This window comes from Typha latifolia, chromosome 1 (genome assembly GCF_019914945.1).
Source record: "Typha latifolia isolate L0001 chromosome 1, TyphaL0001v2, whole genome shotgun sequence".
NCBI classification, from domain to species: Eukaryota; Viridiplantae; Streptophyta; class Magnoliopsida; order Poales; family Typhaceae; genus Typha; species Typha latifolia.
Window position 1 is genome coordinate 16,594,844 of NC_133086.1, and position 27,988 is coordinate 16,622,831.

At 37.8% G+C, this 27,988-nt stretch overlaps 5 protein-coding genes across 5 annotated transcripts; 2 read left to right on the plus strand and 3 right to left on the minus strand.

Moving 5' to 3' along the window:
• Positions 1-113: 113 nt before the first annotated feature.
• Positions 114-6,826, minus strand: LOC140802392 (translation factor GUF1 homolog, mitochondrial). Its single transcript, XM_073157908.1, has 11 exons — positions 6,353-6,826; positions 4,851-5,601; positions 4,527-4,683; positions 4,358-4,412; positions 3,130-3,197; positions 2,932-3,036; positions 2,738-2,809; positions 2,537-2,650; positions 1,283-1,423; positions 1,134-1,193; positions 114-448 (listed from the first exon to the last, which is right to left on the minus strand). The coding sequence occupies exons 1-11, from the start codon at positions 6,668-6,670 to the stop codon at positions 283-285; spliced, it is 2,007 nt and encodes a 668-aa protein (XP_073014009.1). The 5' UTR covers positions 6,671-6,826; the 3' UTR covers positions 114-282.
• Positions 6,827-8,123: 1,297 nt separating this feature from the next.
• Positions 8,124-10,295, minus strand: LOC140794577 (pectate lyase-like). Its single transcript, XM_073146661.1, has 5 exons — positions 9,851-10,295; positions 9,065-9,713; positions 8,872-8,975; positions 8,646-8,784; positions 8,124-8,564 (listed from the first exon to the last, which is right to left on the minus strand). The coding sequence occupies exons 1-5, from the start codon at positions 10,060-10,062 to the stop codon at positions 8,343-8,345; spliced, it is 1,326 nt and encodes a 441-aa protein (XP_073002762.1). The 5' UTR covers positions 10,063-10,295; the 3' UTR covers positions 8,124-8,342.
• Positions 10,296-11,076: 781 nt separating this feature from the next.
• Positions 11,077-13,500, minus strand: LOC140785477 (mitochondrial outer membrane protein porin 1-like). Its single transcript, XM_073133313.1, has 6 exons — positions 13,146-13,500; positions 12,973-13,040; positions 12,362-12,472; positions 12,017-12,106; positions 11,668-11,876; positions 11,077-11,564 (listed from the first exon to the last, which is right to left on the minus strand). Exons 1-6 carry the CDS (start codon positions 13,186-13,188, stop codon positions 11,258-11,260), a joined length of 828 nt encoding a protein of 275 aa, XP_072989414.1. The 5' UTR covers positions 13,189-13,500; the 3' UTR covers positions 11,077-11,257.
• Positions 13,501-15,002: 1,502 nt separating this feature from the next.
• On the plus strand, positions 15,003-18,181 carry LOC140793592 (uncharacterized). The gene is given in 6 exon segments (XM_073145192.1): positions 15,003-15,270; positions 15,273-15,635; positions 15,913-17,148; positions 17,151-17,467; positions 17,469-17,673; positions 17,811-18,181. Coding segments are annotated over 6 exon segments (2,760 nt in total).
• Positions 18,182-18,686: 505 nt separating this feature from the next.
• LOC140793719 (uncharacterized) lies at positions 18,687-27,101 on the plus strand. The gene is made up of 13 exons (XM_073145381.1): positions 18,687-18,984; positions 19,079-19,140; positions 19,242-19,322; positions 19,801-19,882; positions 20,259-20,326; positions 20,794-20,895; positions 22,375-22,464; positions 22,714-22,788; positions 22,873-22,905; positions 24,094-24,171; positions 26,050-26,109; positions 26,446-26,561; positions 26,759-27,101. The coding sequence occupies exons 1-13, from the start codon at positions 18,930-18,932 to the stop codon at positions 26,778-26,780; spliced, it is 924 nt and encodes a 307-aa protein (XP_073001482.1). The 5' UTR covers positions 18,687-18,929; the 3' UTR covers positions 26,781-27,101.
• Positions 27,102-27,988: the final 887 nt, after the last annotated feature.

Below are 27,988 nucleotides of genomic sequence, written 5' to 3' on the forward strand. Positions count from 1 at the left end.
TATATATATATATATATGTATCTTTTTTTTGTTCACGAGATGGGAGTATTAAAAAATTTAAAGAATATAGATGAAATTATCTCTATATTTATTCTGTCATAGAACAATGTGTGTGCATTACGGAATTCATATTTCTGGATTAGTCAAAATTGAAGATATTTACCAACATTCTGCATACACATGATAAATGTTACAAATATTAAGCTTCCTTAAGAATCGAATGAAAAGATGCTTGTATTTATTAAATAACAACAACATTTCAAAAACTCGGCCACTGTACATTTAAGAGACCTTCAACAGCTCATGGAATGCTTCTTGTGGAATGTCGACAGACCCTACGCGCTTCATTCGCTTCTTTCCTTCCTTCTGCTTCTCCAAAAGTTTCTTCTTGCGGGTGACATCACCACCGTAGCATTTCGCGAGCACATTCTTTCTCATTGCAGAAAGTCTGAAAACACGAAAATTTAAAGATTAATTATTTTTGGAAACAGGAAATTTTCCTCACAAATAGGATTTCTAGCAGATCAAGGAAGACTTCAAGATGAGGAATATTTTTTGTGCCAACTAAACATGGCCAAGTTTGAACAGCATGGACGGCTCATGGAACAGTTTCAAAATCCATTTCCAGAAGATGCATAAATTCACAAAAGTAGCCAAGTAGCAATATTCACATATGAATCACAATAAGCTGATAAAATATGTGGAAATTCATGAGTATCATTTGTCCTATCCAAATCGTACAACTTTTTCATCCTTGAAACCTGTAAATTTTCTTAGCCTAGACAAACATTTCTCGTGACAACAGTTAAATCTTTTTAGATTAGTAGAAGTTGGAAAGGCATTTCAACAAGTAGAAAAGACTTTAAGACAGACATCAAGTAAATTTTCATAAATTTGTTCCACAGAAAGAGGTAAATAAGATTTCTCTATTCTTCCTTAAAGAAATTATGCACTAGTACTCCACACATTTATGAGTAAATGCATATATTTGTCACGGCAAACAAGCATCAGAAATTCCATAATTGGTCTCTGGACGCAACTCTGACAGTAATAAGTAATAAACAGGGAGCTGGAAGAAAATGACAATTATTATATAGCTGCATATAAAAATGAAAGGTGCTTGAATATCTTACGTCTCCCTGGCAATAACCTTAGAACCAATGGCTGCTTGTATGGTTATCTCAAACATTTGCCTGCATAACGACAGAAATCTAAGCATGACAAACATACCATAATTTATTGTTTATGCATTCTCTAGGAATTGAGTTTAGTAGTTTTAAACCTGTCTATGAACTTCTTTAGTTTTTCCACTAATTCGCGTCCAATCCTCTGTGCCTTCAGGTTATGAACTATAGCCGCCATAGCATCAACAGGCTGACCATTAAGGAGGATATCTAGTTTAACTAGATCAGATTTTTTATACCTGCCAAGTACATTAAGACAAAATGTTTCAGGAGCATTGACAACAGAGGTGAATAATAATCGGCAATCATAATATAGTTTTCATGATACACAGTTGCTTTTGTGGGCAGTTAAGATATGCAGACTTATATATTCTATCACAATAAATGTTAAAAGTGTTTTAAAATTTAAAAGGTCGTATGCTCACTATCATCCATTAGGGTTGCATAACTATGGGCTGACACAATATTGGTTTATATTGAAGGTAGCACTAGCTCTCAGTATAATTTGTTAAATTATTTCTAGCATCTTAGTGCTCTCAGTATAATTTGTTATTTCTAGCATCTTTATCATTCAGAACTTCCTCCTTGGACACTTCTCACATATTGTCCTTTGATACCAGATCAGGTGCTTGTGACACATCATTCTCAGTGCAAACAGATAAAGGTTTTATTGCCAAATATGGACGCCTATCTGTTAGTGTCACGTATTCATACTCATTTGCAGAAGGCTGATTATGAGCAACAAAATCTTATGCATGAAAAAATGAATCATAAGTGACGAATTCCCATGATGCATGGCTTGTAAGTTGAAAAAAAAACAGAAAGTCCTATCTATGTATTGTGTCAAGTAGGATTACTTCTTCGGTGCTATTTTATCAAAGTTTGCATATATGTCAATAATGAGTCTAAATCTTGCTTAGACCTAAATCAATCTACGTCCAATCCATCAGAATGAGATTTAAAACAATCTATTGATCCCTGCACTAATTACTGAAAAGGACAGTGTTCTAGTCTGTTAGCATGGCAGCTTAGATTGATAAGTAATGATCGTTAAAATAGTGAGACCAACTTCTGCAATAACAGTTCGTCTAAACTCTAAGGTGCAGGTATAGTTTCACTATTGCCAGCAACAAAAACATATACCGAAGGATCTCTATTTCACAAGCAGTACTGAAGCTACAGCCTTATTATCAATATAGCAGAAATGGACTTCTGACAAGGCTTTCCCATAGATAAACTCAGACAAAAGGGGAAACTAGTATGATAAATTATAAGAACTAGCTGAAGTAGATGATGATATTAATGATATTTTATCTATAAGCAGGTTGATCTAGAGTGAAAGAAATACTTACTCAGAATCTTCGTAATCAAAAGTGGCATATCCAGACGTTATACTTTTCAACTCATTATAGAAATCCACAATAATCTCCCTCAATGGTAACCGATATTTCATAAGAGCCCGCTGACTGCATAGTAATATAATCACCACTTGTAAAAAAATAGCAGAAACCCTTTGACGATATATTTATATATAAAATAAAAAATAAAATCACCTATCGATGAATGAATATTCTAGCTGCTCTCCTCTCCTTTCTGAACAAAGTGTAATAATTGGCCCAACATACCTGAGTAAATATAGAACAATAAAGCACAATGAGAAACTCACTCTCTTTTAATAACTAACAAGTAGCATGCGTGAGAAATGAGAAGGTCTCTAACAACAGAAGAACAAGGAAATGGAGCTTACTCACTAGGAATGATGATAGTCGCAATAACAGATGGCTCCCAACAAGCAACTATATGTTTCCCAGGATTTGAAGAGAGTGCAGCAGGATTCTGAACTTGTATCTTACTGAACATAGCAAAGAAGATCCATACTTCAAATGAAACAAACTAACAATACCACAATATCATACTAATACAACTTTTCATAATAAAAGCACACCTTCCATCTGCATATTCAAAAATATATGGCACAGTTGGTATTGTAGATATGATTCGAGCTCCGTATTCCTATGTAACACACTGTATGCATCAGAAAAGGCTTCATAAACCGTTCTTATATGAGATGAACAGTAAAAGGCATATCTTTTCCTCAATTCTAAAGTGTAAGGACGTCTAGATGGCGGAAGGGAAGTGCAAATGAATGTGTTCCTTTGTGTGTGTGTGTGTGTGTGTGTGTGTGTGTGTGTGTGTGAGAGAGAGAGAGAGAGAGAGAGAGAGAGAGAGAGAGAGAGAGAGAGAGAGAGAGAGAGAGAGAGAGAGAGAGAGAGAGAGAGAGAGAGAGAGAGAGAGAGAGTATAAGAAACAAAATAGAAGGTAGGCCTAGGATTAATCTTCATTTGCCTCTATAGCCTAACCTTATCCTAGAGATGAAGATAAGCCTCTAAACAGAAAGTTGTCATATTTTCCATCATCAAGAGTCAAGACTATTCTCATATATAAAGGTCTTAAGACTTTTGAAAGGAGGGTTCTCCTGTGTTGCATAAGCCAAAACTGCATTCAAGATGCTAACTAGATTTATAGCTTTATCTAGAGGGATGATGTCATGCTGACAACCGATTGCAAAATTCTGCCAATACTTTTGGAGCTTTCTCATCTTCCAATTGTGCTCAAGTTTACTGATATTGTTGGGAAAAGAGTCAAATACTTGGATGATGATGATGATGTTAGTGAAAAAACTAAAAAAGAGAAGTTAGAACAAATATGAATATTTGGAACATCAAATTGTTACACAAAGGAGACAGACAGGTTGCTAGCTTACGGCCATAATATAGTAAGTTAATAACAAGATGTGGGAAACATCGATGGATAGAAGGAAAGATAACCCTAGATCTATGCAGAATAGAAGTTGGTCCAGAAGTAATGACCTTTGCCCTTATCAATAACAAAAAAATCCTATGAAAACCATAACAGCCATGACGAAATAAATATATTAATGCATTTAAAATGAAAGGCCCAATAATTAAGTCCATACTATATAAGGCAACAGCATTCTCATCCTTGGTATCATAAGCAATAGGTATATAGCAAGTTGCACAATGACAACATATGCACCTTTTTGAATTGCAAACTGTTGGAAGCATGCTACTCAATGAAATCTAGGGATAAATATAACTTGAAGATGTCTAACCAAGAACAACATAAAGACAACCAGGAGAAGAAGATTTTACTTGCTCGAGTCGTTGATTAAATACATCCATGTGAAGCAAACCTAGGAACCCACACCTGTCCACGAGATAGAAATTCATACACAAATAGTGATAAGGAATGCATAAAGAATAACTTTTTCTGGAGAGTAATAAGAAATACTATTTTCTGTTCTATGCAATACACAGGTACCTAAATCCCATGCCCAGTGCGGTGCTAGTTTCTTTCGTGACAGATACACTAGCATCATTGCAAGTTAGTCTCTCTATTGCATGGCTAAGAGCATCAAAGTCAGAACCATCAGCTGGATAGAGACCAGAGAATACCATATGCTTTGCGGGCTTGAAACCTGAAAGACTGCTAAATAAGGACAACTATATCACAGAATCTAAAAATAATAGATAAAATGACTCAATCATTAATTGCTAGCATAGTCTCCTAAGAAATTACTAATATTTCATTTGTTACAAAATCGAATCAATATGCATGAGAAATAAATGGGGAGAGGTATTGCACCAGGAAGTGGGTTTACTATGCTCTTGGCACGGTGGAGAGTGTCGCCAACACGTGCTTCTCTTGTTGAACGCATTCCACTAACAACATATCCAACTTGTCCAGTGAAAAGCACTCCTGTTGAGGTAAGCTCAGGATGCAATATACCGACATCTAGAACTTCATAACTTTGGCCTGTCGCCGCAGACGCAATCTTATCACCTTTCCGAAGAGATCCATCAACAACAGCAACATGGCAGATTACTCCTTTATATTCATCATAATAAGAATCTAACAAAAGCATACGCAAAGGTGAATCACAGTTTCCAGGTGGGGAAGGAATGCGCTCTATAACAGCAGGCAGGACTTGGTCAAGTCCTTGGCCAGTCTTGGCAGAGGTCAACAGAGAATCTTTTGGATCAAGATCAAACAAAGACTTCAACTGAGCTTTCACACGATCAGGATCAGCAGTAGGCTGATCAATCTTGTTAATGACAGGTATAATGCTCAGGTTAGATTCAAATGCAAGATAGAAGTTAGCAACAGTCTGTGCTTGGACACCTTGGGCAGCATCAACTACTAAAAGTGCACCCTGGCAAGCTGCTAGTGATCTTGAAACCTCATAGCTGAAATCCACATGACCTGGAGTGTCGATCAGATTCAGTAGAAAACTTGGGGAATCTTGTGCATTAGAAGCATCAGTGCAACCACTGTTATACCTATGGAACATTGTTGCAGTTTGGGCTTTGACCGTAATCCCTCTCTCTCTTTCTACCTGCAAATACGAGTTAAATACCACATTACAATAATGACGAGAGAAAGTTGAGACCTTGCAGGATGCAAACTAGTATATCTGACTACTCTCTTATTCTCATTCAGTTATGTTCACTTCCATTTTCTTGACAGTTGCATAAAAATACTAGACAAAGAAATTAAGAGTTGAAAGTGAAAATGACTAGAAACCAAGTTCTCTAAAATGCTTCTTTGTTTCTAAAAGCTTAAGCTGATAGAGAACGGCAGATTTAATCTTCGACGCATAAGCTTCCCCTCATGCAGAGTTGAATATAATGCTTCAAAAGTTTAAATATTAATTGTAAATTGACATGTAGGTCTGCTGGGCTGCAAACTGGACCTCCCATTCCAATACTATAATCTTTTCTGAGAGAAGTGGAAACTGAATGGTGTCCCAGTTAAATGAGCCCCTTTAACCGAGTAGAGCATGCCCCGTTGGCTACTCTGGTGCCATATTAATGGGCTATTTTCTTTAACAACTTAGTCTGATCCAGAACGGTGGATTTAATTCTTTCTATTCTAGCAGAATTCAAACGTGTCCCGACCTGAAACATATCATGTCAATTTGGAATTACATTTGCTAATACTCGAAGCATTGCCAACAACGACTATAAATCAGATCAGATCAAATCAAAACAATAACCAAAAGATATCTCATACAGCTCAGACATAAACAGATAATAGGAAAAAGAAGAAGAAGAAGCAATCTTTCTTTCTTCCATTTTGTCCCACACCTGTAGCTTGTCGAGATACTGCGGCTGCCCGAGGCCCTTCTTGATGGTTCCCGTGAGCTCAAGAAGCCTGTCTGCAAGCGTCGACTTCCCATGATCGACGTGTGCGATGATGGAGAAATTCCGAATCCTCTCGGGCGGATACTGGCTCAAATCTACCCCGCCTTCTCTGAGATCCTGACGCGAATGGGAACATAGAGATCGGCCATGGTCACGTATGAGAGAATCGAGCTCGTACCAAGTCGAGATTGCTCGAGATACTGAGGAGAGAGGGAGGAGCTTTGACCTCGCCGCCTTCGAGGCTCGAGTCAAAGCGCCCATGAGAATCGAGAATCCTTTGCTTCCGATTACCTCGTTACCGGGAGGATGGAAGGAGGGAGAACGCTAGGGTTTAAGAGGAGCCTTCCATTTGGAGAAGGTCGGGAATTAGATCAGTTGGGTTAACTTCTACTGCAAAACGAGCTCAGTCTTAGCTTCAGCTTTGATTAGTTTTAACGAGTCAAAGTAGGAGCTGATTCGAGAGGAAATGGATACTGAGGGTTAGGTGTTAGAATATAAAACATTAAAAAAATATCGTAATCTAAATAATTTCATCCATTTAAATCAAATCTACGTCTCAGATGAGAGGTAGAATTTTAAAAATCAATGTTGGACTAAGTCGCAAATTTAAATTTTCCATCCAAAATTAATAATATCTAATATATTTTTAATTTAAGAGTTGATAATTACATTTCAACTTTCTAAACCATTATCTCTCTTTTTAAATATTTTCTCTAAATTTTTTTTGTAATATATAGATACCCTAAACTATTAAATATCTTTAACCCCGTAACATGGTACGCAAAAATTTAGAAAAACTAAAGTACCCTAGGTACTCTGGTATGGTAAATTAAAATTTATTTCTTATTTTCTTCAAAATATGAAAGTATACGTGTCATACGACGACTTTCATCATTTGCATATGACGATTTTATGGATGAAAAAAGTAATATTTTTAATAGTTTAATGAGTCTGTGTATCAAAATAATTAAGAGGATATGTGAAAAAAGATAATAGTTGGAGTAGGGAGGGTCTAATTGCACTTAATCCGAAAAAATTTATTAGCTAAAAGATTTTAAGTAAATTTCATAGCTTTACCATTATCATTTTAGCCGATTAACATATTCATTAGCAATGAATGCCTCACCATTACCTTTTACTTCATATTTTTGGAATTTGTACACTTTATTTTTTTCTCAAAAGATTTGAGTTTAGTTTGACTACCACCAGCAATTTTTATATTCTTGAAAAATCCATGTCATGATCAAACTCAGGTATTCTTTCACTTAAGATTGAAGCTAGAGTTATTCATTTCTTCAAAGTGCCGTTCATTTGTTCGAATGCACTACTCATCTTTTTTAGACAATTTTTTCCGTCCAATTTTTACTGAATATTATTCCTCAAATCATACATAATTTATTAGGAAAAGCACATTGTGAATTTGTCTGGTCTTAATGGAGACGGAGAGAGCTTATGTCGTATGGAGTGTCCTCTAATGCTAAATAGATTACTGAAGCCAAAACAATGCTTTGGTTTCCATAAACTTACAAATAGAGATTCTACTTGGAAAGGATGTCAAGATGACAATTGAGAACCCTCTGTTGAACATATAGAATATTATGAGAAAATAGTAGTATATTTTGTGTCCTTATCTGCCAGTGATCATCATCAAAGTAAGACAATTACAGGTGCCAAAATTGTTTGCAAGTTAAAACAAAACCTTGTTTCATACTAGTAAAAACCAACTGCAATAATTATTGAGGTATGAAGCAAAAGAACAAATACATATGCATATTTATCTCTCTTTCTTTCTCTCTCTCTCTCTCCCATAATTAACCTATACGTTAGATCTCCTCCCTCCCCTGTTCCTCCCTCTCCTGCAGTCATAACCACACAAACAAACATGTCTCTTTCCCGCCGTTGTTTATATCCCCTTCCAGATTCTCAGACATCATCAGCATGGCATACCCGGCCGGCAGTTGAGCGCCCCAGAGAAGCGCGTGAGCCTGGTGACAAACGTCCCCGGCTTCGCCTTGAGGAAATCGCTCTTCGAGAAGGATCTTTTGTATGGAGATCCGGATTGGACGAAGAACGCTCCGTTTTGCATCAGATCGCCCTCCGATCGCCATGTCCATGACTTCCACACATCTTGCGGCGCATAGTCCCTCTTCGTCACCTAGAATAGCATACAAAGTATTGATAAAGAGTAAGTTATATATACTACATTAATTATCGACGATCGACTAGGTATTTGTACCTCTTTGGCGGCGAGATTTGGCGGCGCGATGTATCGGTTGCCTTGGCTGATGATGGTAGGATGTTGGCTACCGCCGACGGCGTACATCAACCAATGGGTGTAGTCATTGTTGACGACATGAACAAATCCCCACCGGCACCTGCGGGGATCGAGAAGAGGATTAGAATTATATCTCTCTTGGGAAATGGCATGCGATGTGATAAAACTTTTACGTAGTGCGATCTACCTTGGCATCCTCTGAACAAGGCCTCTTCCGAAGTGGTTGAAGGCAACCGTTATCTGCATGATGGCATCGGCCGAGTTGGAATCACTTGCCCCAAATAACATCACCTGCAGTTTGTGAGCAGGATAAAAGTCATGAGAAAAAGCAAGCAAAAGGTGCGTCTTGCTATCTTTCTGTTTATTCTTAGGGTTGTTACGTCGTTATGCCGGGTGAAGTGGGAGTTGGAGATGGTAATGGCTGTCGACCCCTCTATGATGTCGATGAGTCCATCCTCGCAGTTGGACATGGAGACATGGTCGATCCAGATGTTGCTGGATCCGTAGATGGAGATGCCGTCGCCGTCGCTCCTGGTCCGGATGCCGTAGTGCGTCGGGGAGTCCCTGATCATGCCGCCGCCCCCGGACTTCTGATCATGGATGTGGAGGTTGTGGATGATGATGTTGCTCACGAACTGGATGGTGAGCTGCCCGCCGTAGGCGATGTGGACGTTGGCGCCACGGCCGTCGAGGGTCTTGTTGCTGCTGATGATGAGCTCCTCGGCGAGGGTGATGATCATGTCGTGGGCGAAGATGATCCAGAGCGGCTCGTCCTGGATCACGCCGTAGCGGAGCGTGCCGGGCTTGGGGTTGACGAGGTCGTTGTCGGAGGGGTCGGTGACGACGTAGTACTTCCCGGCCTTGCCGCCGGTGGTCTTGTGGCCGAAGCCCTTGGCGCAGCTGGCCAGCCGCTTGCGGTGGCGGATCCAGTTCTTGCGGCATCTCCAGCAGCGGTCGATCGGGTTCGTCGCCTGGCACGGACCGTCATGGCGACGGAGGCCCCTCCTCGTGCTGTTCGTCTCCAATGCTCTGGTCATGCGAACGCCAACGGAGTCATAATTAATTCTCTTCACATGGGACTTTCCGTAATAAGGATGTTCATGGGAGCCAAAGATGAATCACGTGAAGGAATTATAGTTTACATGCATAGGAGGAGCGTGGCTTACTTGTGGACCTCGTGGTTGAAGTGGTCTGTGACGGACTCGGGGTTGGGGTTGTAGGCGGCTTCGGCCTGGGCACGAGCCACCTCTGCCCTCCTCTGCCAGTGGTCGTCAAAGTCCGCGATGCCGGCGTTGGACAAGGCGATCGAGCACACGAAGAGGATGACGGAGAAGAAGAATGAGCTCGGATTCTTGAACTGGAAGCCTTCCAATTCCATGGCTCCTATCCTTCTTCTTCTTCTTCTTCTTCTTGTTTCTGAATTTCTTTTCCTTTTTTTTTTCTAATTTTTTGTTGGTCTAAAGTTGATTTGTTAAGGTTGTTGGTGTAGGGAGATGGCCCGAATAATGTTGAAGACCCGGGGGAGACCACCAAACCCAACCAGACCAACCGACCGAGCCCAGGAGATCTAGGAAGAAAGGATCATGGTCCGCTCGGCCTGCTATGGTTTTGGGAGCGGTGGTGAGGATTATATAAGCAGAGGAAGGGTGGTTTAGTATAGTGGGAAGAGGTAAGAGGAGAGGCGAGGAGAGAGGAGAACCACTGGTGCATCTCCTACCAGAGGGAAAAAATAGTGCAAGTGGTTACACTTTGGTGGTGTTCTTTCTCTGTTCTATTGTTAGCTCTGAAGTTAGTTATTTATGGAGAAGAGAATTCGATGGTACCTAATCACGAATTGCCAGTGCATGAAGTGGATATGAGGATAGACGTGAAGAATTTTCACAACAGAAACTGCTTGTTAATTAATATATCGTGGTGTGACTGACACATATTCCCTGCATGAATTAATAAAAATTCTCGCTACTCGGGTACGTTTCTGCTGTTGGACTAATAATGAAATTAAAATAAAATCTATCTAATTTTGTCATTTGAAACAATATGATTTCTTTTTCTTTTTTCTATGTTATCTATAAGCTTTAATAAGAAAATAATAAATAAACTAGTTTTGAGATTTAAAAAACTTGTTTAAGGAGCAAATAAATTCCTTCCAAATTCGACCTCCTCATCAAATTTCATTATATATATAGAAATCCATCTAGGGGAATAAAATCTTACTACTAGATAGTTTCAAACCGCAAATTTGATAAAACTAAAGTTCTAAATTATTTAATTCGGCCACCGATTTTCACAGATTTAGTGATCCAAAACCGGGTGTCAAACAGGTCACAGCAGTGATCGAAATGGACTATGAAACGACTAATGATTTTACATCAGCGAATAACTCAAAACACGATGATCAAAGATAGAGAGCACATAATTCTCATATGTTAGTCCACCTTAAAGTTCCAGAAAGAGGAAGACAACATCCCAGTGAAACTAAACCAAACAGACTATCACCCCAGGGAATCTGAACACTTGCATTGGATGCTACTGTCCCAATCTAGGGAATTTTTTTATTCAAACTACGTTGCCTTTTACGGCCTGAGCACCAAGGAGAGGCCAACCTTGGAGCTCTTCTCGATGGCTTTTGTGTCGATCTCACTGGACAGGGTGATGAACGATTTCGGCCTCCATTCATGTTGGATTGCAAAGCTTGCTTTACCGTAATTATTGAGGCGAGCCTTGACCAAGGTCAGCGGGTCGAGCAAGTGCTGCGTGCCGAAGGTGAGCGTGTTCTCATTGCTTGAGAAGCTGTGAGTGAGCTCTGCCCCAACCGCGGTGCTCGTCAATGGGCTGACCAGGTGGTAGTATGAAGCACTCAGGCTATCTCCCTTGTCATTCCTACAAGCATATTTTAATTTCGTACCGATGAATTTGCATCACATTGTTCTACATTTACCATGCCCTAAGTTACTGATAGACAAATAGTTGTGAAGAAACTTACAGAATAAGGGAGGCAATGAGATCATAGTTGATAACACTAAGTCCAGCATTGTACTTGGTAAAATTGCCTGTTGCAGTATCAAATGATAAATCAGCACCAACAGCAAGAGCACTAGTTCCGACTACACCCGCCAGGTTAACAATGGGATTGGCAGTCAACCCAACACTAGCATTAACCCCTGCGTAATCATGCAGGTATTGCAATTCAACCTGCGACAAAGTGTACTAAGCCAAATTTCCTTGCACACATAAATAAATAACCAAGAACATGGAAAAAGAAGATCTGACATATATACAAATATGCAAACACACAAGCCCTGAGTGCAACATATATGGGGAAGTGATATTACCTTCCCAGACCTCTGATCCGGCACAATGAAACTGAAAATTGTCTTCAATCCAGGAGTACCAAGCTCATCAACAGTTACTGTAGTAAAAAACTATGAAAGGATTGCAACAAATATAAACATTAGCATCCAAACCTTTCTTAAGTTTCATAGCACAAAAGAATATTTATTAACTAAAAATTTAGATGTTCCTTGCAAAAATTTATCTAGAGCCGTGAATGGTTGCAAGTTGAAGGCAATCCAGATACAACAATGCACAATCTTTTCTAATTAGAAACAAAAGAGGGAGACAGAGACATAGACGGGGAAAAGAAAAGAGCTAACAAACAAATTAAAAGGATGACCCACATTAGACTCGGAATTCGCTTTTACATCAAAACCTATATTCTTGTTCTTCATCTGATACTGAACTTCGCCAAATATTAGCTCATCTTTTCTTGTACCCGACGCTGTTATGGCCTGCAATTTGAAAACGTAGGAAGTTGGAAAAGACAGAGAAATACTGACATGCTGGAAACACAGAATAATACACGAATTATCCTAAATATTATTCAATCAAAGAAATACTGTACGCTATGAAGCAAATGACTTCTAGCACTCAGAGAATTCCATGAAATGAGCATAATTCATAAAAGCCAGCAACTAAATGCTAATTAATAATTATATCATTATACTACGTATGTTGGTTTCTGGAACACCCAATTCAGCAGAAAACAAAAATTATAAGTTCTGTGTTAATTTACAAGTTCTTACAGCAATTTCCCTCTTATAATTTTTTTTTTTTTAAAAAGGACAAAATCTGAATTCCTTCCCAGCTCTCATGAAACTAATATCAAAAGCATTAGTTCGTAACCTATGGCGACTAACCAGCAACTATAGGCAAAAATTAAAACAAAAAGGATAAAAAACTTTCCAAATAATGAAATAGTAGGGGAGAGAGAGAGAGAGAGGAAACTGACGACTCCATCGGCGGTGTAAGTAGTGACGACAAATTTCTGGTCCGTCTGGTAGTCCCTATAGAGAAGATCTGCAACCGCCCCCCCGCCCCCCCAAAGAAAAACATTAATAAACACATAAATCGAGCTAAAAAATCGATCAATGATGCGGAAGAGAACGAGAGATGAAAGAATACCTCGAGCTTTCTTGCCGATATCGGAGTAGAGACCGGGACCCATCCTTCCCTTCGTTACTTGGAGCTCTCAGCCTCTCACTACTGCAGTGGAGGGAGTGGAGTGGAGCGGAGCAGAGCAGAGAGAGGAGGATTTGAGTTTCTAGAATCCGCGAATTGGACGGCGGTGATCGTTTGGCCGAGTTTTCTAGCGGCCGAAGGAGAGGGGTTTCTCTGTCGAAGACCGTTGGATCGCATTCGGGCGGCCGCGATGCTTCGGGACATTATTGACAGGAGAAAGCGGTTGCGCACGCGTGGCACGCAATGCGGAGGCTTCGAGATAGTTCGTCCACGTTTCGTCTGTTTGGGAGGGAGGAACGGTCATCACTTGCCTCCGAATTACTTTATATATTTTTAGGGCGTTTCTTTCGCGTGGTAGAGTTAATTATTTATTAATCAGTTAAATAAAAATTTAAAATTATAATTGTTAAATTAAAATTATAATTTTTTTAATTGTATTAAAGTATTTGCCATATATTTTTAACATCAATTGGATTAAAAGTTTATTAGTTAACTTTCATAAGCATCCATATAAAAATAAAAATTTTATGAGATATTTACATACAAACTAAGTATTTTAAGATGTAAATATATAAATATTAATTTTAGAGGGACATACACATGAATATAGGATTTATAAGGGCATACCTACCAAAAGAAACCCAAATAGTATATATGTTTGTACGTGCTATAATGCTAATCTGAGTAGTTAGAAATTTTGACCAATGTGGTTGTGCCGTAAAAAATTATTAACGATCTATTCGTATTTTTAAACAGTTTATCAAAGCATTTCAATTGCCAAGTAAGCACTCTTATAGAACGTGGTTTCCCTCTCCTTTAACTTAATATTAATTTAGGATTTAGTCTCAATCGTTCATTAGTTTGTCCTTCACGAATAAATTGTATAATTTACGGCAGTAAAATGCTTTCATCAAAATCAATTGTTTTTAAAGCTATATTATTATATAAACTATTGATTCGTGTAGGCATTTACACAATAGTAATTATAATACTTTGATAGATAATTTTAAAATTATAACCTACCTATGAGGAAAAGGTAGCCCATTATATATATATGAAAGAAGAACACTTTGCTATTCAATAACTCACCATGTACGAACTAGTCATTGCTATGAATTGGTTGTTATGAGCCTGGCGATCTTGAGATCTCCTTCTTCTCTTCCTAATTCCCAGTCAATTTGACAAGGAGATGTTTGCTTCTTAAACCTTTTCACGGGTCAGACTTTAATGAATTATCTCCATCATTGCCTTGCCATTTTTCTTTTTTAAGCCGGCATTTTGTCTAATAGACACAAAAGCAAGCAATCCAAGCCGGCAAGGTCAATAGATTCTTAGATCAAAATAATGAGCTGACTTTCTCTGTCATCCTATATAGCCCAATAATTATTTCAGACGAAACCCAAATAATTGAGGGTCAAAATTAATAGATCTTCTCACTATCTCCAGATTTCATCTAAGGAATTCCAGCCTTCCAGGGTGCAAATACGCAGGAGAGTCTAGTTCTAAAGTACAAATCCTTGTTTTTATCAAGAAAGCCAGGTTAAGGCTATGTCAAAAGTGCGGCCAAGCTCTTTCACATAGAAATTTTTTTCTAATATATTTTCAAATTTGGGAAGATTTTTTTTTCCATACTTATGCCCAAAGCTATTCACAGAGAGACGTTTGTTTGTTTTAATTTCTTCCGTTGGTCAAACCGAGGGAAGATCGATACTTGCTAATAACTCACACTACCAACCAATCAAGACGGCATGCAATTCTCTATTTCTTGACTGAACTCTCTCGCTCTCTCATCAAACTCCCATGGAGCTTCTTCAAATGCCTCTTGAAAGACTATTTCCACTTCTCCTCCATGCCATCCTTCTCCCTTGTATACTAAGTTCGTCACCTTCACAACAACCAGGCAATACCACTCATCGCCATGCTCTCCTCTCCTTCAAGACTTCCATCACCGGCGATCCCCGCGGCGCATTGAGCTCATGGAGCAACCATTCTCTCCAATTCTGCCAATGGCGAGGCGTGACTTGCGGCGATCCCCGCCGGCGTTCGTCGAGAGTAACATCCTTGGACCTTGATCACTCAACTTGGTTGGCTCTATATCTCCCTCCTTGGCCAACCTCACCTTCTTGCAAGACCTCCACCTTTCCAACAACCAACTCCAAGGACACATCCCACAAGAGCTCACCAGACTTGTTCACCTCCAATATTTCAATCTAAGCCACAATTCTCTTGACGGTGAAATCCCTGCCAATCTCAGTGGTTGCAAGCACCTTCAAGTGATCAGTCTGAGTAATAATATGCTCGTCGGAGAGATCCCCGTCGACCTCGGCTCACTTTCAGATCTTGTTCATCTGAGTCTTAGTGTTAACAATCTAACAGGAAATATACCAACCTCCTTAGGCAATCTCTCCTTTCTCACCCTGCTTAGTTTAGCAGGTAATAACTTGGACGGGAGCATCCCTAAGAGCTTAGGCTCGATTCACAGCTTGAGATATTTCCAAGTGGGTCTTAATGAGTTATCTGGTAAAATTCCTACCTCTCTCTATAACATTTCCAATCTTTATGAGTTCAGTGTGGGTGGCAACCAGCTCTTTGGAACAATTCCACCAGATATAGGAATAACCCTTCCCAACCTCAATGTTTAGCAACCAGTTTGATGGCTCCATCCCCATGTCTCTCTCTAATGCTTCTGGCCTTGAAAAAATTGGTCTAGATGATAACATGTTCATTGGTACTATACCCACCAATCTTGGAAAGTTAGAGAATATATCATGGGTTATTCTTAGTAGAAACAAGCTTGAATCTGGTGATTGGAGCTTCCTTACTTCCTTAACCAACTGCAGCAAACTAGTGTGTCTCGAACTTTACCGCAACGAGTTGCGCGGTGTTCTTCCGAGGTCGATAACCAACTTCTCAACAAATCTTAATTGGTTCACCATAGGAGATAACCACATATCGGGAAGTGTTCCGACGGAGATCGACAACCTTGTCGACCTAAATGCCCTTTTCATGGAAGAAAATCTTCTCACTGGAGTCATTCCTTCCAGCATTGGCAAGCTCAAGGGGTTACAGAGCTTATGGTTGTTTGATAATAGACTATCATGGGAGATACCTACCTCTCTTGGAAATCTGACTAAATTGAATGAGCTATATTTAGAAGTAAATCAGTTGCATGGAAGCATACCCAAGAGCTTTGGAGGCTTGAGTGTTTTGATCACATTGAACATTTCCTACAATAATCTTAGTGGTGAAATACCCAGAGAACTTGTTAGCCTCTCCTCCATCTCAAGATACCTTGACTTAGCTTACAATTCTCTTACTGGTTCCTTGCCTGCAGAAGTTGGTAGCCTCAGAAACCTCCTGGAATTTAATGTCTCAAACAACAACTTGTCAGGTGAAATCCCTACAACTCTTGGGGAGTGTGAAGTCTTAGAGTATCTATACATGGATAGCAATCAATTTGAAGGCAGCATTCCTCTATCATTGAGCAACTTAAAAGGTATTCAGAAAATGAACTTTTCGCATAACAACTTATCAGGGAGAATTCCAGAATATTTTGAGACATTTCAGTTGTTGCAATATCTGAATTTATCCTTCAACAACTTTGAGGGACAAGTTCCAATGACAGGAATTTTTGCAAATCTGAGTGCTACTTCTATCATGGGAAACAATGAGCTCTGTGGGGGCATTCAAGAATTACACCTACCTGTGTGTTCTCAGACATATTCAAGAGGAAAAGGTGCATCTGTAGTAAAAATTGTGCTGCCTATAGTTGGTGGAATTCTATTTGCCAATATTGTGATATGTCTACTGTTCTTCAGACTACGACGAAGAAAAATGTCTAGAAAGATAATATCACCATCCACCGGCGTTATTGATGATAAGTTCATGAGAGTCTCTTATTCAGAGTTGCTCAAAGCAACTGATGGATTCTCTTCTTCAAATTTGATCGCACGGGAAGTTTTGGGAGCGTCTATAAAGGGATATTAGATGAAAGTGGAGAAGAGGTTGCTGTAAAAGTTATCAACCTTCAGCAAGAAGGTGGCTCAAAGAGCTTCATGGCTGAATGTGAAGCCTTGAAAAATATTCGACATCGAAATCTCCTAAAGGTCATAACTTCTTGCTCAACTATTGACTCTAAAGGCGACGACTTCAAAGCAATAGTATATGAGTTCATGCCGAAAGGGAGTGTAGATGAATGGCTGCACCAAGAAATGAATTTAAGCTTTGTTGAAAGGTTGAACATAGCAACTGATGTGGCTTTTGCATTTAGACTATCTTCACCACCATAGTCAAACACCAGTTCTCCATTGTGATCTCAAGCCAAGCAATGTTCTCATTGACAAAGACATGGTAGCCCATGTAGGTGACTTTGGGTTAGCAAGATTTCTTCTAGCAGACACTGAAAACTCATTTCAGATGCCATCCATTAGCACCCTTGGATTGAAAGGATTAATCGGATATGTCGCGCCAGGTAGCAAACTTATTACTCTTTTCATTCTTCCAGATTTAAAGACAAGAACTAATTCATCTCAGATTAGTTTTACTTGTGTTCAAGTTTGTCTTGTTGATTACAACCATAACAGTCTGATATGTGTGCATGCATTTCAGAGTATGGAACTGGAAGTCCAGTCTCGACACAGGGTGATATCTATAGTTATGGAATATTTCTCCTAGAAATGTTTACTGGAATAAGACCAACCAATGCTATGTTCAAGGATGATCTAAACCTGCATAAGTATGCTAAGATGTTCTTTCCTGAACGGATCAAGGATGTTGTCGATCGAAGATTGCTCATCGAAGATGACATCGAAAAAGGAACTGATGACAGAGAAATCAAAGAGGATACAATTGATGGATCAAGGCAATGTTTGGTTTCGATTTTCAAAATTGGTCTCAGATGTTCTGAAGAAGAATCGAGGAATAGAATGCAGATGGAGTTGTTGCTGAAACTTTACAAGCATTTAGAGAATCTTTCTTGAGTTAGGGATCTCTATGTAAAACAGAGGAAGCTATATATAAATTGAAAGAACCTAATAACTTTTGCTACATGCAGTTTAGATTAGATCAATTGTGTAAACTGCAATCCTACAAGTATAGATTCCTTATAATATATCTAATCTCCTATGATATCCATAGACAAATGAATTAAAAAATTATGCATATTTAAATGTCTGCTTATGGTTAGGCCCACAGTGTTATATACCTGAGTCTATTTTTCCTAAATAAAATGAGCACAAACCCTATTTTATTGCTAATTTATAATTATGCTGGATAAAGAAAGAAAAGCTACTTTTTTTTCCCCCAAATTCTAAAATTGAAACAAATTATTAAGAGCTACTTAGAATTTAGGGCTTATCATCACTAATGTTCAAATTGGATTTTTAAGCACAAAATGGACGGTTGGATGTGTCCAGTGCAAATCATCTGACGGTTGATCACTCACTTCGCATAATATTCTATATGCAGTTTTTTTTTTCACACATTAGTCTCGCGCTCCCGCCGCAAAATCCAATCTTTCGTCTTACGGAGCTACAGCAGAAGACTTATAATAAATTCTCTATTCTCTTGCCAAGATCCGATTCCTCCTCCTCCGTCTCACCCTCTCCTCTCTTTCTCTCGAACTCGCTCTCTCCCACCAAATCTTTCTAGGGTTTCGCCTCGGAGAAGGGAAAGGAATAGGAGAACGAACTGAAGAGAAAGATTAGGGTTTCGTAGGGGAGCAGATCGATGGCGATGCAGGTGGGGATGGGCCTGTCCAGAGTCGTTCTCTTGGTCGGAGCAGGTGATAGACCAATTCGTCACAATCTTCGTATCCTCCTTTGATTCGATTCGAGTTGTTTGTTCGGTGATCTGATGGCCTTCTGCTCGTTTTGTAGGCGTTACTGGCTCGATCATGGTGCGGAATGGGCGGTTGTCTGATATCTTGGGAGAGCTGCAGGTTGGAATCCTGTAATCTTGCCCAATTAAGTTACGCATGAGTTTTTCTGCGGAGATGTAGGATTTAGGAGTTGGGATTTAGTTGTGCTCAATTGCGTGCAGGATATGGTAAAAGGATTGGAGAAATCTGGACAGAAGGGAGATGGTTCTGATGGTGAAATAAACGAAGTTCTTGCTTCTCAGGTTGTTACTGTAGTTTGATAGTATGTTGTTTCCTTTTTTTAAGGTTGTAGGTGTCATTGCTTAATGATGATTGACGACCTGATTTTTATAATTTCGTACTTAACTGAATTGTATGAAATTATAGATATGCATGTGGCTGCACCAAGTAACTACTTTTGATCACCACATACAGTTCATAAAATTGTTGCGACCAGATAATTTATGCATTTTGGTGATTAAGTTTAATGTATTTTAGCAAAATGGGATGTAAAAGGAGTTATCCTTTTCTATCCACACTCTATGTTGATCTTTTCATAGGTTACTGATCGTCAAATTGATGGTCTTGAACATCCATTAGGTTTCTGAACTTTCTGCCAATGATGTGTCATTGTGATGCTCTATGAAAATGTTCTGCTGAATGTCTGAACCTCCATGAGGTGTTTATAGATTTGAGGATTTTTGGAATGAGAATATGGTTTGCCATTTCTTTGTTTTATAGGTCCGACGGTTGGCCATGGAGGTTCGACAATTAGCTTCTGCACGTCCCATAACAATTCTCAATGGAGGTTCAGCCCAAACAGGTATCAAATTGTTAAAATTGAAATTCAGTTGCAATCAACACTTGATGACTCAGTTTAATATATGTAGATGATCAATTTTGCTTTCTATATAAAATCTCCTATAGATCAAGACCTGGAAAAATGAAAATAACTATTTGGTCAATTTGTATTGTGATAGAGATTTATCTTTCTATGAGAAACAGGGTGTCACTAGTTGACACTGTAGTCAATCAGTTTAAGATATCTTTACCCACAGGCATATCCAGAATGCGCATAAACCAAAAAGTTGAGAGCACTTAATGTTCAAATTGTTTTCTTGCTTTCTTGGCTTTCAATGGATATGATTGATAAAATTATAACTGGATAAGATTGACGAATGGAGATGTCTTTCTACCAGGAATAACTGCACTTATAATACCAGCTGCAACCTTGGGGGCATTAGGTTATGGATACATGTGGTGGAAAGTAAGTTCTGCCTTTGAATTCTTATGCGCTCGCTTAATTTTCTTTTCTCTTTTCTGTTTTCATTATTCCATTTGGGCATATGATCAAAGGTATTCAATCATGACATTTTTGATGATTTTAATGTAGTTACTTCTCTACAATAAACACACACACACACACACACATATATATATATAATATTTTTTTTCTGTATGATAAACATACTTTTGTTCTTTTCTCTTTTTGTTTGCATTCTTCCATTTGCGCATATGATGGGAGATCTTTATTCATGACATGCTTGATAATTTTAATATAGTTGTTTCTGGACGGACAATAAACTTACTTTTGTTCTGTATCATCATCTGAACAATATATAGGAGGGCACAAGGCTTTTCATCTTGTGATTTGTTTCCCATTAAGGAGGTACTAATTTTCTGAGCATGTCTTGGTATACTTTCTTCGACTGACTTTCTTGTAATACTGGTTAGGGCTTCTCCTTCTCTGATCTTATGTATGTCACCAAGCGCAATATGGCTAGTGCTGTTTCAAGTATGACGAAGCATCTGGAGCAAGTGTCTTCTGCTCTTGCTGTAAGTATTAGATTCTTTATTTTCATTTTCGTATTTTTCTTCTTCTCTCTGAACTGGTGTAGTTCAGTGTTTCCTGATAGCTTGTTAGTGGCTGCCACGATATAACCATTGTGATGGTCATGAACTCATGATAGCCTTGGGGTACTGCCTATGGAGTGTCCAATGAAGCAGTGTTATTTGATTTTTAAAATTGGTCCCAACACACCCAACCAATGCCACATTTCTTGGGAAGAAGGATAGCTTTTGACAGAAGGTTCAAATTTAGGCTCCTTCTACAGTGACCTTGCATGGAAGCTTGTGCTTGGACTAGAATTGAGTACATAATAAGAAAACTAGGTTAGTGCTTAGCTTATCCCTGCAGCTTATCTCAATTTACATCTCTCCTTGTGATGTTAATTTCAAGCATTTCTAGATTCAGATTGCTAGGAAAAAGAGAAGGCCCAAATAGATGGGAGGGGTATAATGTCTACAAAAGGCTGAACTGGTATGCTTGATATCAATGTGCTACAAGGGAAAGGGCTGTTTCAGCTCTCAAAGCATACATGTTTTTGTATGCTCATGATTGACCAATTTATTGGATGACTTTCTCTACATGTCTGCTAACAAATAAATATTTCATTATAAGGTTAGCTTAAGTATCTGCTAAAAAGAGATAGTTACTGAGAGCAGTAAAATTTGGATTCCATCAGGAATATAATGAATATAATAGTAACATAAGTAATTCTTTCTTTTTCTCAAAATTTCTAACTAGGCAGCTATGGTTGGCCAGTGACTACAGTCGAAAAGTAAGAGGGGAAAAAGCTGGAAAATAAGATCCAGAGTGAGGGTGAGATAATTGAATAAGGTAGTCCTTTTTGTCAAATAAGATCCTCCAGCTGGAAAATAAGATCCCATAATAAGATCCTTCACTACTTATAGCACACTTTTTTTGTCAAATATCAGTAAGGTAGTCATGGCTAGTGTGGCTGACTCATAAGTCAACAGACAAAACAATGAAATATCAAAATCAAAATAAAATAGAGGTATCGACCTCATGCATAAACATTTTAATCAATTAAAGGAAATCTAGAAGACTTTAGGACCATTCAATTAAAACTTGTCTGCATTTCACATTTTGTACAAAAAAACATGGACTTCAGCCTTTTTATAAGAAACATATTCTTGCTTTTTAAAGGTATAGCAGCTAATAAGGCCGGCTCTGACATGTCCAAACAGTTGGAAAGCAAAAGTTACAAAACATCAAAGAACTATAATTTGCTCCATTTGAGATATTTCTGAAATTGGTTTGATATTCAAGAAATTGGGGTCAACACAAAATTAGCTACTTCAGAAACTTGGTAGAAACACTTAGCGCACGGACTACACTCTTAATCTAACCTTTAAAATGTGTATCATGAAAACACCTAGCAAGACCTTGCATCATTTGAGTCTTGTAATATTATGCTTATAGCTTATGAAGCTTTTGGTTCTTTCTTTCAGGCAGCTAAGAGGCATCTGTCTCAGCGCATCGAGAACTTGGATGGCAAACTCGATGAGCACAAGGAGATGTCCACAATAATAAAAAAGGAGGTAGCACTTCAATCCCTGTAGATCTAGCTGCTTTCAAGTTTAAAATTTAAATACAATCGCTAAATGGAAGGTAGCTGAAATAATATTCTGTGAAAACAAGCTGTTCTTTTTAGTGGTTAAAAGTTTTATTTTTATAGTTCTTTCAACTGGTAACCCTGTTTGTGGCAGTAATAATGTAAACTGTGACAGGCATTTGTGTTCAGTTTGACTATCTTCTCAAGCCTTTTCTTTCTCCCTTGTATGATACAGGTTACTGATGCTCGTAAGCAACTTGAGAATATGGGTTCAGATCTAAGCACCATCCAGCAATTGGTTTGGAATATGGTCAGCACATATATTCAGTTATGCAGCATTCAACATTTGCCCCAATTTTGTGCAATTTAATTAATATTTTTCTCATATCTGTAGGATGGGAAGGTGAACACGATTGTAGACAAGCAGGTTGATCACCATCTTGAAATAATGTTTCACATTGCGTTTTGTTTTGATTTTTTCCCCTCCTTATAAGCTAGGTAGATGGTGAAATGAGTTTTTCTTTTCCAGCTTGTGCTATGACCTATTGATACATGATTTCCATAAAGCATTGTGGAGCTTCTACTACAAGTTAACTTTGTTGCATCATTATCTTTCAAGCTTTTTTTTGGGTAATTGTGGGGATTGGCTATAACTGAGAGATATCCAAAAGAATTAATGGACATCTAACAATTAGCTATTATACTACCATGAATTGGGGTCGCAATGACGAGGGCTAAATAGTTTTGTATTACCTTGACTAGATTATAGATGACAAACTAACATAAACACAAACACAATTAATAACGGTTTAGTTTATGTATGCAACATATCCATTCCTGAAATCCTGATTATAACCCTCATTATGTGGGTAACTTGTTATTACCTGCATTAAGTTGCATAACATGTTAGTTTGGATGGGGTTAAGTGGTTAATAAATTGAATATCCGACCCATGTAATCATTTTACACTTGTCAAGCTAAACACCATCTGAACAAGAATTGTTTTACAGGATGAACTGTTTGACAATAGAAACTTGAGCACTCTTCCTCTAATATTCATTTTAGCTGTCTTAACCTTTTTTTTCACGAAAGTATGTTTATCCAAATATGAACCCCTTTAAAGTCTTGGTTCTTATCTAGCCTTGAGAAGATGTTGATTCATGAGGAAAGCGGAATCAGATAGGAGAGGAACTCACCGTAAAAGCTGTAGAACTAATTGGTGGGTAGAGTGATCTATATTATTGATTACAATATAGTTTCAAATTAAGAAGAAAGAAGATGCCTTTTAAGTTAAGGTTTATCTCTTATCTTTGGGTCATAATTAAGCCAAAAGGCCAAATGAAGCTCAATATCCCACAATATGATTTCTGCGAAATCATCCTCTATAGTACAGATTAAGTTTTGGAGACTCTTGTATCAGTGAGTTGCCTGGTGTAGTTCACATTTTCGATTTTATTCTGCTTGTTTTTTTTTTAAATCTCAAAATTTAGAAATCTGCTTCTATGAACCAAGAATATGATTGACCTCTTTGATGAAATTGTTGCAAGTAGGAACTGAGTACGCTCTTTTCTGTTTATATCTTCATTGTGCACTGATGATGAGATTGTGATTGCAGAATTTTTCTTTGGCTGGTGTAATGTACCTTTGCCGGTTTGTTGAGGGAAAGGGCGGAAAAATACCTGATTTTCTGCAGGTATTATGTATAAGCTTGCATCTCTATTATTAATTCTTATGTCATATGAATTTTCCAGTAGTAGCATACAGATTGAAGATAATCATTTTATTTTATGGTTAAGAAGTTATTATATATTTTTATTTGATCACTGTTGAAGGGACGACAGATGTTTTTCCTGAGAAGAACATCAAACCCTTGAATACCCGAGCAGTATCCAGTTGATTTCTAAATATTCACAAGTTGTTTTGGTGCTAAATTATTATTTGTGAGGCATCGGCATTGATTTTACTGGACAGTGATCACGACTGTCGAATATTTGTCAGTACTTCTAGTTCATTGTATGCTCGGTAATTATCTTGTCACTGTAATTATGCTTTGCAGTTTATTGTGGTGAACATGTTATAGGTGGTTAATTTGCAGCTTCTGAAACTCAAGTTCATATCTCCTGAATTTGTAAATTTAGTTTCCCAGTATGCCAATATCTTTTTTTCATCATTAGTTGGCTCTGTTAGTTTCATCATCAAACGATGGCCCTCCACACCGAAAATGGCAGTGACTGAAAGAAAAAAGAATGCAGTGTAGTTTTTTTCTGACATGCATATCTCTTTTATTTTATGGGAAGCGATATCATTTCCTAAGCTCCCTTCTGTAATATCTTATTAGATATCATATTTTCTTTTTTAGAATTTCCACATCATCATCTGAAATTATGAAAAATTTGTTGGCCTTGGAGAAGATTAATGCTGGTGCTGTGCATGCTTGTAAGAATTACGATATTTAGAATAAGTTTAAATGCTGATCTCTTAGGCAATAGCAGGACTGCAGCTATTGATTGAAGCCTTTATTAAGAAATGTAAATGGCCTTATTGTCCCTTAAAATGGAATGAGACAATTTATTGGAGCCTGATTAGGTAGTTCTGTACTTCTGTCATTTTCATGTTATCTGAATTTAGTACTTCCATTAAAGCCATCAACCATATCCTTGACTCATGGATTCAATTAGCAAATAATTTGCATTACCTTCCTTGTTGGTGTTAGAACTTAAAATTAAGATACTTTATGCTCTGTGAGGATCATTCATTTCTACATATCTTGGTTTAGTGTTGGCTGAACCCATTATATTACTTGCCTCAATAGTGTATTCTAGGTAGGCTCTTGACTTCCCATTTCCAGAAAGCAATCTATATGAATACTTACTCTACAACAATAGTTAATGGAGATGAAATTTAATCTCTATGCCATTGTGGGCTAATTATTCCCTGGTTATATGGACAAACTTGCATAGCTGTCACTCAACCAACTCCAGTATTAAGGGGCTGAAGTTCATCACTTTTGCATCATTGGTTAATCTAACAAATTAACAATAGTTTGTGCCTTTGTGGTGGATATAAACAAGCATACTTTGACCTCCTGTTGCCAGTGTTCTCCCAATGAGGCTATAGAAACTCAAATTTGAGAAGGCTTAGTTGAAGAATTGAGAGATTACTTGAATTCAGTTCCCTTGAAATTTATGCAAATTAATCACAATCAGACAGGAGCAGACTTTCTGTGAGACCTTTTAAATTTCAAAGCGAATTCATGAGTAGTCTAACCTACCTTGGCAGCAGCAGGTTAAGCTCATCCCTCCAAAATTAACTCCAGACATGGATTCCATCTACATGAAATGGAATGATGATACATTTTAACTTGAGAATTCTTCATCTCTGTGTCACAATAAGTGAGAGCCAAACAATCAAGTAGGAGCTTGTGATTTCCACTATCTGATGTTAATCACATTATAGTTAGAGACTTAAGAGTTATTTAATTTCATTTTGTCTGTTTTGATTCCTTCCTTTGTTTCTTACTAAAAATTTCATACCGTAGTCTCCTTGCTTATCTCTTCCTCATTCACTGCAGGATGGCCCTAAGCCTGCTGGCAAGCGTTTTATTGGATGTGCAGATGCTAGCTCTTTAAAGGTTCTATCTCTCTGCTTGCTGTTAATTGCAACTTCTTTCCTGGAATGCTATCTTTGCTGCTGAAGTATTTTCATTTCATCTGCTCTTATTGCAAATTTTCTAGCAAGTCATGAAATTCTCGAGGATTGTTGTATTACCACTAAGAGGCATTATACATTCTATAAGTGGTGGATGTATATGACTTGTATGAAACTTGACATATTAATTAACATGGCTATCTTTAGTTTATTTTATGAGAAGTTCTTCATACTTAAATTTTGATTGTATACACCATGGATACAGAGAATATCTAACTTTGTTGTTTAATTGAACATTTGTTCTTTTTTCACTCTTCAGGGGCTGCAGCACATACAAGAAGTCATAGACTCAGGAAAATTTGACAAGGCCAACACTGATCTTATATTGCAGAATGACATTGATTCCTTAGAAAACTTTAAAGCAAACTTGTCCAGGTATTGAACTAAGCCAAATTGTTGTTATATTATAGAGTTTAACACTTTGAAAGATTTTAATAGCTTAATGAAGCTCTATGATATGGGGAATGCATCATCATTTGGAACTAAAACTCGAATTTTTGCTTCAGTGTTGCTTTGTTGGGATGCTTCGGTAGCAAACTCTTATTGTTGCTTTTTGTAATTTGCTTTTGCAGGACTGCGTCAGTCAAGTGCTGAAGTAAATGTTTTTTTAATAAAGAAGCAGGAGACAATCTCTCTTTCACTTATCATTCTGGATCGAGATAGGACTTAGTAAACTTCACTTGTAAAAAATGAGAACACAAGATTGCTTGGGTGTTTATTTCCTGTACATTACATATTAACTGATCTTGTTTAAAGACAGACGATCTTCTTTTGTGATTTAACAACTCTGGTTGATGGAACGGGAAGCCATTTTCAGCATTCCCTCTAGAAGCATTACTGTGGTTCGATATAATGGAATATTGTTGTACATTTTCGTGATATCCAATGGTTTGATGAGGTGTATTTCTGTCGTAATATTCTAATTTTATCATCGGTATGAGAATATTGTCCCCTTTGAGCTGCTACTGTTTTTCTCATTCACTCATTTTAAAGAGACTGAATTCAAAGTGTGTATTAATGGACTTGTAATTCAAAGTCCGGCATTCGTCAACCACCGAGGGTTTATTAGTATACGGAGGCCTCATTCTTGCAAGGACAAATTGTGCTGAGTTTATCCAGTTAGCTAGCTTAATTATTGGGAGGTTGATTTCATCGTTCAGTCTATAGCCTACTCTTGAATAATCAAAAGAAAAAAAAAAGAATCACAAATATATTTGAGAAAGGAATATTACTATCACCGTATACCAGTTGATGAGTAAGAGGGTTTTAGGAAACTGCTGATTGCCTTTAGAATTAAGACCTTTTTATGAAAGCTCACTTGGGCTGTCTCCCTACTAAGGTAAGATTTTTCAGGTTGGGTATGCTTAATGTTTATAGACTCCTCTGTAATAGTTTGGCTTTTGATTTTGAAAATGTGAATCATATTTTTTTTAGATTATATCAATGTTAAATAGATTTGGGATTTGAACATGATTATTTTTGGTATTAATAGATCTTTCAACGGTAACTGGTTGGAGTGAAACTCATTAATGAAAGGGGGAAACTTACCAAAAGAAAAACAAGAATTTGTTCAGGCTTTGATTGCAAACTTTTTATGGCAATTTTGAAAGTCTAGAAACTCTATCAATATCAAGGCTCAGCAATTCTCCTCTTATAATTGTTGGCGAACTATTATTACTATAACTATGGACTATTTTAACCCCAATAGAAGTTCTAAATCTTCGGAAAAACAACCTCCTTCATCTCTAATCAGGTGGTCTCAGCTTTCACATCCTTAGGTAAAGCTCAACTGCGATAGCTCT